The sequence below is a fragment of the Rosa rugosa genome, chromosome 5 (genome assembly GCF_958449725.1).
Source record: "Rosa rugosa chromosome 5, drRosRugo1.1, whole genome shotgun sequence".
Lineage (NCBI taxonomy): Eukaryota > Viridiplantae > Streptophyta > Magnoliopsida > Rosales > Rosaceae > Rosa > Rosa rugosa.
The window spans coordinates 1,919,865-1,935,071 of record NC_084824.1 but is presented as its reverse complement, the minus strand read 5'-3'; the positions used below and the strand labels follow the sequence as shown (position 1 = coordinate 1,935,071).

The 15,207-nt window shown below is 40.4% G+C and overlaps 1 protein-coding gene and 1 long non-coding RNA gene across 2 annotated transcripts; both read right to left on the bottom strand.

The window, feature by feature from the left end:
• Nucleotides 1-4,071: 4,071 nt before the first annotated feature.
• On the bottom strand, nucleotides 4,072-5,233 carry LOC133708155 (uncharacterized). Its single transcript, XR_009845616.1, has 4 exons — nucleotides 4,779-5,233; nucleotides 4,590-4,655; nucleotides 4,445-4,493; nucleotides 4,072-4,353 (listed from the first exon to the last, which is right to left on the bottom strand). It is a non-coding gene; the product is annotated as an uncharacterized LOC133708155 (long non-coding RNA).
• A 7,379-nt stretch (nucleotides 5,234-12,612) lies between these two features.
• On the bottom strand, nucleotides 12,613-14,863 carry LOC133711271 (IAA-amino acid hydrolase ILR1-like 1). Its single transcript, XM_062137420.1, has 4 exons — nucleotides 14,463-14,863; nucleotides 13,600-14,040; nucleotides 13,385-13,513; nucleotides 12,613-13,294 (listed from the first exon to the last, which is right to left on the bottom strand). The coding sequence occupies exons 1-4, from the start codon at nucleotides 14,829-14,831 to the stop codon at nucleotides 12,908-12,910; spliced, it is 1,326 nt and encodes a 441-aa protein (XP_061993404.1). The 5' UTR covers nucleotides 14,832-14,863; the 3' UTR covers nucleotides 12,613-12,907.
• Nucleotides 14,864-15,207: the final 344 nt, after the last annotated feature.

Below are 15,207 nucleotides of genomic sequence, written 5' to 3'. Positions count from 1 at the left end.
GAGATTTGCAGCTACTATTAAATACCTGAACAATTTTTTTATTTTATTTTATTTTATCAAAAGACAGTTTTTCTTTTTACTTAAGAGAAATATAATTTTGCAAAGAACATATATCCATGTGGAAATTATAGGGTGACAATATGGCATGCGCCATGTCATTTGGGATCCTATTTTGGTATAAATTGTTAGGATCTCTAGCATTTTTCTTAGATAACATATTAGCTAATTAGACAAATTTGAATCAATTTAACAAAATCAGACATATCTTTTTCAAACAAACGAATGATACATATCTCTTATTAAAACAAAGGATACATTCAAACAAATTTGAAGATTATGACATATCTTTTTATTCAAACAAAAGAATGATGCATATCTCTCATTCAAACAAATATTTGAACTATGTAAACCAGCACTGTATGTATAGAAACTCTCTTCTATTTCCGCAGTTCCAGGATCTCTTGCTGTGTTCCAGTTCTATTTCTAAGTTTTTATGCGTGTGATCTTGATCATTTACATTTTCAGTCTTCTTCTTCTAAGAATCGACAATGGTCATGGAAGAGCGCTGGGAAGTTGTGGGAGACACTTACTGCAATGCAAGGCTTCTCGGGGTTACAGAACCTGATCAAAGCAACGACTTGTCATGCACCAAGTTCTTGATGCATATCAAGGCCATCATTAGACGATTCGAGGTGCAGCGACCTAATGCTACCATGGATTTAGATGTTGATATGTTATTAACAGCAAAGAATTGGAGTGTGGAAGAGGACGAAGCCACAATCGAGTTCTATTACGACGAAGATTATGATGTTAATGTTGCTGCCATGAAGTCCATTTCCGACGCACTATGTGGCCTGCAGGTTCCAGTCCAGACTCATTCGTCCTTGATCGACAGAATATTGTTCCAAGCTTCCAACGCCATAAGGAATTGTGAGGAGGATCGCAAAGTTTTGCATATGGCAGTGGAAGTCGATCTTTATGTTGCTGAGAAGATATAGATTATTTAAGTACCCAATACTCATGTTTATGTCGTTACACTTGAGACGAATTTCGGCTTAGTTGTACTTTTATCTTCTTCTTCTTTTTTTGAGAATAAGTTGTACTTTTATCTAGGGGTGGGTTCGGTTCGGTACCGGACATTCAAGACCAATACCATCTACCGTACCAGACACTCTTGGTACACAAAATAGGCTACCATTACCGGCCACAAAAGTCGGTATACCAACTTCTCGGTATCGGTTGGTATCGGTTGGTTGGGCCTCCAACCGAGTTTAAGATTGGGCCAGCTTTCAGCTATGGCCCAACTGAAATTGTAAAGGCTCAAACTTGTCAGCAATTTCCAAACAAATGCCCAACCATAAGCAAAAAAACTGTCATACATAACTTCAGTTCATCAGTTCAGTTCATCTCATCAATCATTCATCACTTCATAGTTCATACAAATTATAATTCAATAATTCACAGTTCATCTCATCAATTCACAGTTCAATAATTCACAGTTCAACTCATCAATCATTCATCACTTCATAGTTCATCAATCATTCATCACTTCAGCCAATGAAGAAGAATTTAGGTAGTTTCTGCAATTTCAATCAATGAACAAGAAAGCTGAAAGCTCAAGATGTAGGCTACGAGGGCAGCGAGGCAGTAGTTTGTGACTGTGTAGAGCTGGTATTGGTCATTGTTCCCGCCACTCCTTGATTAAAAGCATTCTCTGCAAAATAACAAAGAGGAGGTTAAAAACAATATCATGATTCATAAAATAAATAAGCAGAAAATATGAGTAGCTTACCCCTCTCAAGTTCCTCCAAAGTGTGGTACATTTCAAGGTCATCTTCAGTGGGATCTTTGTACAAATTTGGGGGGTCAGATTTTAACCAATCCGAAGTGCAAACAAGGGCTTCCACCATTTTTGGTGTCAATGAAGCTCTAAAAGGATCCACCACTCTTGATCCCAAACTAAATGCATTCTCCGAGGCCACTGTTGAGCAAGGAACAGCAAAAACATCCTTTGCTAACTTTGATAGGACTGGATAGGTTAACTCATTGGCCTTCCACCACTTATGAATTTCAAAATTCTTTGCAAGGAGGCTAACATACCTATCCGATAAATACTGATCAACCTTATTTCGTATGCATTGTGACTGCTCCGCCATCCTCTCCCTTGCTATTTGCTTGCTGACTTCATCAAGGTTCTCCATGTCATCCCCGTCCAATCCAAAATCTTCTCCCATGCACTGTTCAGCTTGGTTGCTGCCCTCATTGCCTTTGTATTCATCATACATCTTCAGCAATATTGTCTTCAAGTTCCCTTGTATTGAATGAATTGTCTCATAGCTTGCATTGACCTTTTCCATTGCTACTTTAGCCCACTGCAGCTTGTATCTTGGGTCAAGAACATTAGCTATCATGATGATCTTGTTCACCACTTCGAAGCTTCCCCAATATTTGTTGAACTTGGTCTTCATTGAAGTGGCAACCCTCTTCAAAACAGGGTCTTCTGCAATGACAGCCTTGTCAATCTCAGTCTGCAATGTTACCATTTCAACCAATAGTATATTTGCAGTGATCTTTTTCCAAGCGCTAAGCTTCACAGTAGCTTCATAAAACTTCTTCAAAAACAAACAAAACGCTTCTGCATTCCTCCAGTCCGCATTAGATGGTGGTCCAACCCTGCTTTTACCATTTCTATCTGTTTCGTCAAAATAAGCTTTAAAATGGCAATCTTCTTCAGCCATTCTGCCGAACACAGCTTCATACTTTAGTGCAGCTTCAAGCATAAGGTATGCGATGTTCCATCTTGTGACTACATCTAATGGAACAACATCTAATGGAACATTGGCATTTGCCCTGCATTGTTCCAAAACAGCAAACTCCCTGAACTTGTCAAGACGACTTGATGAACTCCTAACATACTTGGCACAGTTCCATATAGCAGCAATCCCTTCTTGTAACTCCTTCAGACCATTATCCCTAATTACCAAATTTATAATGTGGCATGCACATCTTAAATGTATAAACTCTCCGTCAAACATCAAAGTCTTGTAACTCCTCAACCTTCGCTTCATGTACTCCACAGCTAAGTCATTAGCACTAGCATTGTCTACTGTGATTTTAAACACTTTAGTGATCTCCCACTGCCTCAAACATTGCTCTACTACCCTTCCAATCTCGTCCCCTTTGTGACTAGTAATTGTACAAAAGTTGATGATCCTTTTGTGCAATTTCCAGTCATTATCCATAAAGTGGGCAGTAAGTACCAAATAGTTTATATTCTGGATCGATGTCCAGGTGTCGGTGGTAATGGAGATCCTAGTCTCATTTGCCTTCAATTGACTCAATAAAACAGCCTTCTCAAAATTGAACTTATCTAACACACCCTTGGCAACCTGCTTTCTGTTCAATCCCGGCCATTGAGGTTGTAACTCTTTGCAGAAAGCTATAAATCCCTCCTTCTCTACCTTCCTAAAAGGGAGCTCATCCTTGATAATCATATCGATACACCTATCATCACACCTCTTCCGGCTATACTTATGGTATGTGGCTCCTCCACTCACATTATCCCTATTCAATTTAGCTTGCTTGGGATCAGTTTCTGCATGTAGAGGACAACTAATGCATTTCCTAGTATGTGCCCACATTGAGCTTGTCCCATTCTTTTTACTGTCACACAACACTCTCTCATTGCAATGATTGCAAGTGCACCAAATGGTATCTATTTGGTCTGAGGTTGGGTGTTTACATCTAGTAAAATGAGCCCACAGAGGGCTCTTGTTAGCAGGCTCTTTTCTTTTCTGCCCAACAGTAGTTGATCCATGAGGTTGTGAGTTGGACGGTTCAGATTCAACACCTGAACCAGAAGCACCTAAAGGTGGGAGTGTTTGACCTACGGGTGGTTTTCCTAAAGGGGAATGATCTAAAGCTGCAGTACTGGTCATATTAGCTGCAGAACTAATCGAAGGGCTAGAGCTACTAGCTTGACTGAGGTTAGCACTTCGAGTACCCATAGCTACAAAAAAGAAGAAGAAAGAAATGAAACAAACAAACATCAAACATATATATAACAGTCCACAACTCCACATAGCAACAAACCATACCCTAAACAGAAAACAGAAAACAATAACACAATAAAACAGTTCACAAAAACATTAAACATGTCTTCTTAGTTCACAATTCTTACAAACAAAAATTCAGAAAGCTTATAACAATTGAAACTTCAAACCATTTTCATCATATAACATATAACATTTTCATCATCTAAATTTGCAATAAAAAACTGACCTAGCCTCTTTCTCCAAACCAACCAAATGCTGTGCTCCTAAACCTCTTGAATTGTTGAGATTGGAGCAACACCTGAAAATTAGTAATTACAGTAAGAAACTCTCAAGTCAAATACAAGTGAATTATACATTCATACAATCACTTTGCATAATATGAATTATACCTTCAGTTGTGCAGTCACTTTGCTTTCTTAGTCCTCGGTCCTCCTGTTCCTGCAAGCACAAAAGGGAAACCATGAAACCCAGAATAAATTGGTAAAGAAACTAAGAAACTAAGAAAGAGTCCAAACTCACAGGTTTAGAACTCACATATACAAGTAAAAAATCAAGATTCCACTTCAAAGAGACTGATTCCACTTGAGATTAAGTGATTAACTGCAGCAAGATGCAAAAAAGTAAAACCATTACAATTTTAGAGATTACTCGGTCTAGAATCCAAAGATTAACCAAAGAGAAAACTCAAATCTACCAAAAATTGATACGAGAGAGAAAACTCACCGGCCGTAGGCCATGAATCGAATGAATTGATACGAGATTTCTGGGTTTGAAGCTTTGAATCGAATCGAACTTCAAAGGAGAGGTCGAGAGGCGAAGAGTTCTAGGTTAGAATCGAATCGAACTTCGGCCGTAGGCCATGAATCTCTGATTAGATACGAGATTTTCTGGGTTTGAAGCTTTTATCGAATCGAACTTCAAGCCTTCGAGGCCTCGAATCGAATCGAAGAGTTCTGGGTTTGAATCGAATCGAGAGCTGGAGAGGGTTTGAGTGATTGAGTCTGAGAGAAAGGGCTCGGTTCGAGCCTCAAGCCTTCGAGGCCTCGAGGGGCTGAGGGAAAGAGTGGCTGAGCAGTCTGGGACTCTGGTCTCTGGGTGGGCTGGTGGAGTGGTGGGTAGTAGTCGTATTACCCCTTTAGGGTTTGGAGAGTTATAGTCTAATCGACGGTTATAATTTAATATGAAATAAAACTATTAATAATCAACGGTTTAGATCGATAGATATAAAATATATTTAAATATATAAATAATATATATAATATACGGTACGGTACGGTATACCGTATTTATCTTCAAATCAGTACCAGTACCAGTACCAGTACCGTACCAATATGTTCCTCTCGGTTCGGCATTATCGTACCAATACTTTGGTAGCCGACATTTTCGGTAACCAACATTTTCGGTTCGGTTGGTACTCGGTTGGCTGGTTTGTCTCGGGAGGATTTGCCAGCCCTACTTTTATCTTATAAGCGCACAATTGGTATTTGGTACAGGCGTACAGCATGTTTTTAGAAGGTATTTGAATCTTTGAATTTACAGAAAGTTAGAATCTCGAACGGATTTGTTTAATCAATATTCTTATTTTTTAAGATTTAGAAAATCCTAAAAGAAAATATAGATATGTTCAAGTAAATCCAGAATATGTGTCTGGCCCAAACTCTAGGTTACTTTAACCTAGTTGTAATATATATTTAACCTAGTTGTAATATATAGGATTTTGAATTAGAGATTTTTTTTTTTTTTTTTAATTTAAAGAGGATCAAAGGATTTCACTCCTACCCCCATGGTGACTCGAACTCATGACCTGGATCTTAGGTAGTGGGTGCTAATTAGAGATATTCTCGGCGATATTCATAGATATCTGATTAATTATACGATTATATTTCATTGTATAACTCTGATTCTATGTCTTGTAATCCTCTATATAAAGAGACCCCTATTATCAATGAAAGCACGACTCAATTCTCTCCCAATTTCAGTTTTCCTTAAACACGTTATCAGCACGAAGCCCTAACTCTGAAATCCCAAAAACCCTAGCCATCCCCGACGCCTCCGTTGCCCGTAGCCCGTGCTAGCCTCACCACCGCCCGTGCACCCTCGTTGCCCCTGCGCATCAAGGACCCTCCTCGGCCCCTCAAACCTCGGGAGCAGCTCCGCAAGCAATCTACTTCGCCATCTGTGGCAACTAGGATTGAAGCAGCCTCTGCAATCCCGTAACCAGGATTGAAGTTCGACTGCACGTAACCAGGCGAAGTTCGACTGTACGTAACCAGGATTGAAGCAGCCTCTGCAATCCCGTAACCAAGATTAAAGTTTGACTGAACGTAACCAAGATTGAAGTTGTACTGCACGTAATCAGGATTGAAGCAGCTTCTGCAATCCCAACCAAGGATCGAAAGCTCGTCTGCAATCCTACAATAAGGATCAAAAGCACACTGCAACCCTAAGAGGTATGTTTTACTAAAAGTTCCCGTTTTTGAGTTTTTTCAATTTCTCTTCTTTTCTCGGGGACTTGCAAACTCCCTTCTTCTACCTCCATTTCTTCATCATATGAGAGACCTAATTAAGCCGAACTGTGGGGGTTCGTGCTCACTCCAACCTTGGAGCTTGTTGAGATCTCCAAACTTAGAGTTTGTAGAGAATTTATGATCGACCATTTACATCATTGTTTCAATCTAATCCAATACCTCTTGGAATTGAATTTCTTAGAAGCAATTACGCTCAGAAATTTCTAATTTCTTAGAGGCGATTACGCTAAAAAAATTTATATGTTTTCGTGGTAGCTTTTTCCGCTCCGAAACTAACCCTTTTTCTTGTTCTCTTTCAGGATGAGTAACCTGAACAAATTGGACTTTGCTCCATTGGGAACAACTAGCTCTGGATATCACAGGTGGGTTCGTGATGTCAGCCAGCATCTCAAGGCAGATGGAATCTTGGATACGATTCTCGAGCCTAGCCAGGACGTGTTAACTGTTGAGCAAGCTCAAGCTTTGGAAGCAAATAGAGCAGCCTTAGAGGCAAATAAGGCGAAAGCCATCATCTTAATGACTCATCATATGGATGATTCGCTCCAGTACGAGTGTATGAATGAAGAAGACCCCAGAAGGTTGTGGGTCTCACTCAAAGAAAGATTTGGCAACGTTCGTGACTCCCTGCTTCCTGACCTAGAAGTGAGATGTCATAGCTTCCGCTTCTGTGATTTCAAGTCAGTTCTTGACTACAACTCGGAAGCACTTCACATTAAATCCTTAATGGAATTCTATGGTACAGAGATCACATATGCGATGTTGATTGAGAAAACTCTCTCTACCTTCCCCGTCTCTGCATTGATGGTTGCTAAGAACTATCGAATCGATGTTACTGCAGGACGAATCACAAGGTTTCATGAGCTCATTGGAGCTATGAATGTGGCTGAAAAGCATGACAACATCCTTGTGAAGAACTATAATTCAAAATCTGTGGAAACAAAGCATTTTCCGAAATCCAATTATAGTCACGCCCCTAAGAGAGGGCGCCAGGAGCGAAACCCTAATCTTAGGGATACTTTTGGACGTTCTGATCCATATAATCGCTCTACTTGGGAAGGTAACCGCCAAAATAGGCGAACACGGAACCGAAGAGGTCAACGTGGAAAGAGAGAGGGAGGCAACGCCTCTGGCCATGTTGGTGGCGCCACCAACACTAAGAGCCATCTAAATGACGCTTTCAAAGCGCCTCAATCAATGGAGTCTAAGTAAAGAGATGTATGTTCTCGATGTGGAGTATCCGGTCATTGGGCACACATTTGTAGAGCTCGTGAAGAAATTGTCACCTCCTACAAAGCATATTGTGAAGCAAGAGAAGCTCACTATGTGGAACAAGAAGACCAAGAAGATGATTTAGAGTGAAGGGTTGAAGACTACAAATCTGGCTGGGATCAATAGATCGCCAATTCTGTTTAAGTCTTTATTTTTCCTAGAGATGTAATAGGCAATTGTCATATACTTTGTAGTAAATGCCATTGATTTAGTTTTTCTTCACATAGGCTCATCCAAAATGAGTATGATGTCTAGGAAGGTTTTGAGATAAATGGTACTTAAGCGAGTTTTGCTCTACCGACATCTCTCTACTCACCTGGTCATATTTATTTTGGAGTTATCGAAAGAAGTCAAACGACTACCTTTGTTTTGCATTAGCTAGCATTTGGATTAGATTCTCCTAATGGTTAAGAGACAATGATGTACTCCGTTGGCTTATGAATAAAATTTCGAGTTCTTTTCATTATGACTCCATTTTGATTCTGAGCATATTACTTTATGACTACGATGGCTGGGCCATCAGTATTAATTCAAGGACATGGAATAGCCCAAGTTTCCCTTGCCAAACAGCATCTTGATTACTGCATGTCACATAAACTCTCTACGCTCCTATGACAAATTGCACCTATGAATAGCCAACAGATTCTATGCAGAAACGCATGCAGAGAGCGAAAAATGAGTTCCTTTGCAATACCTCTAACGATTGCGAACAAAGGCGCATCTTAGAGAAGTTTATGTGTCTCTCTAGTGGACTCTATGTCACTATTCGAGCTATTAAATCCAATAAAGTTATGAGAGAAGATCTCTTGGATTTAGACACATATTGGCTTTGTCACGACATGATAGGTCATCCTAGTCCTAATATGATGATCCGTCTACTAAAGACTTCACACGGACATCCTTTCTCTCAAGCGAAACGAAGCATGAATCAAAAGTTGATTCCTGGACTAAGTGTGACCGCCGCCGCTGCCTCTGGAGCCGCTCCCATCCACTACCAGCCTAGGGCTGGCACAGTCCTTATCCATGATGCCATGGATAGCGTACATCATGGTGATGCTGCAATCACCAACTTTGCCTCAAATAGCGTTTCAGACGCTCAGGCCCAACCAAAATCCTCATTGGTTGCTTCTAAGGCCTCTCCCTCGTTTTACAAAGCCCGTTCCTTAGGGAAATTATGACTGAGACCGTCCTATGCAAATGATATGTAAATACTCATTCCGTTCTAACATAGAATCCATGGGGATTCTGTGGACTAGTTCAACCAACTTGCGGACGTTTAAATATCTCATGATGTTGGCTGATAAGCAAACACGCTGGTCACTTGTTGTGCCATTGTCCACTTGTAATGCTGCTTATGCTACTCTCCTAGCACATATCATGTGGGAACGGGCTCACTCCCCGGATCATCCTATTCAGTCAATTGGATTTGACATTGCTAGAAAGTTTACATCAAAGTCTTTCGATGGTTATTGCATTGGGAGTGATGTTGGACATCATATTCCCCTGAACACACCCAAATGGTCTCGCGGAAACGATTATGATGGTAGTCCGGACATTGGTAATGAGCACCCATCTCCTTATATCCGCTTGGGGTGATGGAATATCGCATGCAGCTATGCTAATTCGTCTACGACCCACCGCCACTCAATCTACCTCTGCGTTATAGCTAGTGACTGGGTACAAGTATCGTACTTACGCATATTTGAGTATGTCATTTATGTGCCAATTGCGCCGCCACAACGCACTATATGGGTCCTTACAGACGAATGGGCAACTACGTTGGATTTGAGATTCTAACAATCGTCTGTCACTTAATGCCCTTGCTAGGCGATCTCTTTACCGCATGTCTTGCGGATTGTCATTTTGATGAGACAGTCTTCCCGTCGTTAGGGGGAGATAAGAACACAAATGTTCAGCAGGAACGACAAGAATTGTCGTGGTCTGTCCCCACTATGTCTCATCTCGATCCCTATTAAAGTGACCAGATCACACAAATATGCTGCAAACATGCCTGCAAGGATGGACGTCCCTACGAGAGGATGTAGCGCCACCCTACACGGATGTAGGCATGGCACCAACGCCATAGAGAGTGGCACTCTGGCGTTACAGGCCATGGCCCCAGCTAGGATGCGTGGGAGGCCCGTGAGTTTGAAGGATGCTTTTGGCACAACCCAATCCTTGGATCATCGACACTTAAAATCCGTCTCATGAGAATTTTCCGGATTATGGTTATCGTTGGGGGACGCCTCAACGTCAGAACCTATTCCTGAGAATATAGAGCTCTATGAAAATTACACTAGTGTACATGAGACGTGGGATAGAAACTCCATCACAAATGATGATGTAGTTGCGCATGAGTTTGTTGAGTCCGATGATATCGAACCACGCTTCATTGATGAATGAATGCCAACGTAAAGAAATTTGGCCTAAATGGAAAGATGTGATCCAGGTTAAGTTGGATTCTCTAACGAAGAGGGAGGTTTTCGAGCCAGTGATGCCAACACCTCCTAACTTAAAATGTATTGACTAATGGGTCTTCGTTAGAAAGCATGATGAGAAAAAGAGATAGTAATCTCGCCTTATGGCGCAAGGCTTCTCACAAAACTCCCTGGAATTGACTACGATGAGACATATTCTCTCATAATGGATGTCATTGCACTCCACTACCCTGTTAGTTTGGTAGTTTCCAAATAACTAAACATGCAGCTTAAAAAAGTAGTCACTACGTATCTATATGGGGATCTAGATATGGAATATACATGAAGGTTCATGGTGAACTTCATTTACCCAAGTTAAGTGGCTCTAGACCACGGAGCGCGTTTTACAAAGGGGTTGAAACGCTCACTAAAGTGACTACTTGATTGGGAAGGGATATGCCCGCGCGTTTCCATAACAAGTTTCGGATTCTATAGCGGTTCATATTTGACATGATCTTCATTGGAAGCGCTTAAAGAGTTAAGGGAAACCGCTAAACACTTGAAATTCGATTTTGAGATGAAGGATTTTGGGAGAACACGATTATGTCTCGGTTTGGAACTTGAGCATCGTGTTGATAGATGCTTAGGCATTTTGACAAGGTCAAGCCTTCAAGTACCCCTATGATCATCCGTAGTCTTGATCCTGAAAATGATCCTCTTCGTCCAAAGGATGATGACGAAGATGTGCAAGAGGTAGGAGTGTCTTACTTGAGTGCAATAGGCGCATTATTGTACTTAGCTCAATGCACAAGACCGAACATCTCATTTGCAGTGAACTTGTTAGCTAAGGTATAGCTCTGCGCCAACGCGACGTCATTGGATTGGTGTAAAAGATATCTTTCGATACTAGAGATGTACGACTGATATGGGCATGCTTTATCCCTACAGAGAGATGATGGATTCGGACCCATCACACACCAGGAACGCGCCAACACTGGCCTGCGTCCTCTATCCCCATCCCAGAATGACATGTGTTTTGGAAGGTTTTGCTGATATTGGGTATCTCTCTAACTCACACAAATGTCATTCCCAAACTGGTTAAGTATTCACCATGGGTAAAGACCGTGATATCTTGGAGGTCTACAAAACAGACCCTAGTCGCTATATCTTCGAACCATGCAGAGATTATTGCTCTTCACAAAGTGGTTCGTGAATGTATATAGATTGGATCCATAATTACGCATGTTCGAACAATTGTGGTTTGAAGTCTACCACAGATGAGCCTACGAGCATTTAGGATAATGCTGCTTGTTTTGAACAAATGAAGCAAGGCTACATCAAAAGCGACAACACCAAGGATAATCAGCAACAACATACTCTCCTCAAGATCAAAGTGAACTAGGTTCGATCTGAGGACAGTGTGGCAGACTTGCTCACTAAGTCATTGCCTAAATTCCACTTTCGAGAAACATGTTGGTAGCACCGTTTGCGGAAGTTATTCGAACTCTCATAACCGTTGTCATCAGGAGGAGATATCTACTTGTATGGTCTCGAAACGTGAATGGTGTGTTGTGCTCTTTTTCCCATTCGACTGAGGTTATTTTTGTCCCACTGGGTTTTTGTTACTCAGCAAGGTTTTTAATGAGGCAATGAGAAGAGCACCACGTTTGGGCGACACAAGGGGGAGTGTTCAAGTAAATCCAGAATATGCGTCTCGCCCAAACTCTAGGTTACTTGACCTAGTTGTAATAGGATTTTGAATTAGAGATATTCTCGGAGATATTCATAGATATCCGATTAATTGTACGATTATCTTTCCTTGTACAACTCTGATTCTATATCTTGTAATCTTCTATATAAAGAGGTCCCTATTATCAATGAAAGCACGACTCAATTCACTCCAAATTTCAGTTTTCCTTAAACAAGATCAAGATTTTTGAATCTTGTTGGTTGGAACACTTTTTAAAAATCATGCTTTACCAATGATGAGATTATAAAATGGATAAAAATTACAAAAGATGATATTTGACATAATTTGGCACATGTAGAGGTGTCATGGCATACCGAAACGTGTCAAACATTGTCACGCTATTTTTTATTGAAATTTTATCACGTCACAAGTTCAGATTTTTGAGTTTCGTAAGTTTTGAGAGGTACTTAAAAATCATGATTTGAGGATGGAAAAAATTTGGCGAGAATATAAGAACATACAATTTTTACAAAAAATAAATAAAATAAAAAAACCGGTGTGGCACCACCAAGAAGTACTATTTATAAACTCCACGAAGACGTTTTGATTAACCTGGGATTGATACATAGTTCTCGAGGGTTTGATCATCAAGCTAATTAATTGCATGTAGTTCCTGATCATATTATTCATGTCAAACTGTCAAGCTTCACAACACATCTCTGTAATTTGCTTAAATGCTTCAATTAACTCACAAGTCATAAGATGTCATGCACATCTTCTAGGACAGGGGATTAGGCATAGAGAAGCTAGCTTCACTTTCCCAGTGGTGGAGGAAGGAACTCTTACAATTTGCCAGTCCAAGTAGAACTGCCTCATTAAGCTCAAATGAGCAACTACATTAATCAATAACCAATGAAATAATTGGGGTAATTAAGAACATCCATAAACTCACAAATGGAGTTGCAACTTCTCAGCCGAATCCGATAGGAACGAATAGGCAAACTTAGCATGTAATGCAGCCCCAATTGGAAAGATATCTTCATCAATGAAATAGTAAGGACTGTGTGGGGGATGTGTCGCTCCTTTCTTCTCATTTCTTGTGCCTAGGAAGAACATTGATCCAGGTACCTTTTCTAAGAAGAAAGCAAAATCCTCACTCCCCATGAAGGTAGGAGCTAACTCAGTGTTTTCATTTCCAACAAGTTCACTTGATAATCCTCGAACTTGTTCATAAATTCTCTCATCATTTATGGTAGGGGGAAGGTTTGGATTTCCTTCCCCTAAAAATTCAATCTCAGCAGAGCACCTATGTACAGCTGCCTGCCCTTTTACAACCTGAGACAGTTGGAAAATATATGTATTAAAACCTCAATGTATGTTTTTATTTTTTTGAGTGTAAAACTGTAAATTCAGTTGATTTGTTACCTCTTCTATTCTTTGGCTGAGTGCACTGAAGCTTTTCTTGCTAAAAGCTCTATAAGTACCAGCTATTGTAGCTGAGTCTGGGATGACGTTAAATGCAGACCCTGCTTGGATCATAGCTACAGAAACCACCTGCAAAATTCAATACTTCAGTTAGTTCTAGTTTTCACTACAGAATTACAGACCAAAGAACAGAAATAAGTTGAATAAAAATTTACCCCGGAATCTAGAGGGTCTATTTCTCTAGAAACAATGCTTTGCAAGCTAACTACTGATGCTGATGCTGCCAAAATTGGATCAATGGACTGTTGGGGAAGGGCTGCATGACCCCCTTTCCCAATAATCTTTGCTTTGAAGCTCCCACACCCAGCTAGAAATTCTCCGGGCCTCGATGCAAAAACTCCACTAGGATATCTATGCACAATGTGAATCCCAAATATGGCCTCTACATTGTCAAGCACCCCTTCTTTGATCATGTCCTTTGCGCCTTCCCCACGTTCCTCAGCCGGCTGGAATATGAGAACAACAGTTCCCTGCAATTCATCTTCGACTTGTTTGAGTACCTTTGCAGCACCAAGAAGCATTGCAACATGTGCATCATGCCCACAGGCATGGAATTTCCCGTCCACTTTGCTCTTGTGCTCCCATTCCACCAATTCCTACATATTCATATGAAGATTATCAGTATAATTGAGTACACTTTAAGAAAACCAAATTCAAGATCCCATTTCTGGTTCTGAGTCCCTCTCTTTTCTAACATATAGTACCAAATGACAGTAATTGATAAAGAGGCAAAAGGGCATCTCTGTTGTCTGTACCACCTCAAAAGTTCCTCAGGAAACTGTTCAAGATTGTAACAAGCACATGCTTTACTCTAATTGAGCACATTTCATCAACAAAAGGTATAACAGGGTAAAGGTCCTCTGAATCTAGTTTTAGTCCTTCACCATAATTACTTGACACAAAAATTTCATACCCTACAATCCTACATATTGATATGATCAATCTGACCAAACCCAGTAGTACAATTTACCCTTACTGAAACTAGAATGGTAATATAATTAATAGAGAATCTAATCACCTGCATAGGCAGAGCATCCATATCAGCTCTTAGAGCAACAAAAGGAGGAGAGCCAGAGCCAATAGTGGCCACTACACCGGTCTGCGCGACAGGCCATCTATACGAAACACCTAATCTGTCAAGCTCGCGCCGAATGACTGCACTTGTTTTGATTTCTTCATATGCAAGTTCTGGGTTTTCATGGATTTCTCTCCTCACATCCTTCATCCAATTTGCTGTGCTGGGTTCCTTTGCCAGCCTCACTATCTCATCCTTCAGTGAGTGATTCTCGTAAGTGGTGGAAATATCAAGAGCAGGTGCTTGGAGATTGAGAGAAAAGCACAAGGGTGTGGCAATGGAGATTAGGAACCAAAGTTGCAGAAGGTCCATATTGCCAAATGGTAGATGCAATAAAAAACCCAAGTAGGTAGTTTATATATACAAGACAGTGAATATAACGTATATAATTATTAATTATATATCAATGTGTGAAAGACTTTTCTGTTTGAACTTTGAACAATGAAGAAAAGTATCCCACTGCAACCAAAATGTCATCTGCTGCACTGGGTAGGATTAAAGCACATGGCGAAAAATAAAACTATGGTATATATTCTTGATCTTCAAATCGTGCGGTCTAGAGCATCTCATCGTAGAATTCATTCAATAAACCAAGTCAGTTAGGGGGGCAGGTGTACGACATATGTGGACATCTTTTGTATAAACATCCTTTGTCGTATCGATGAAAATCATCTTCAACTAATACTTT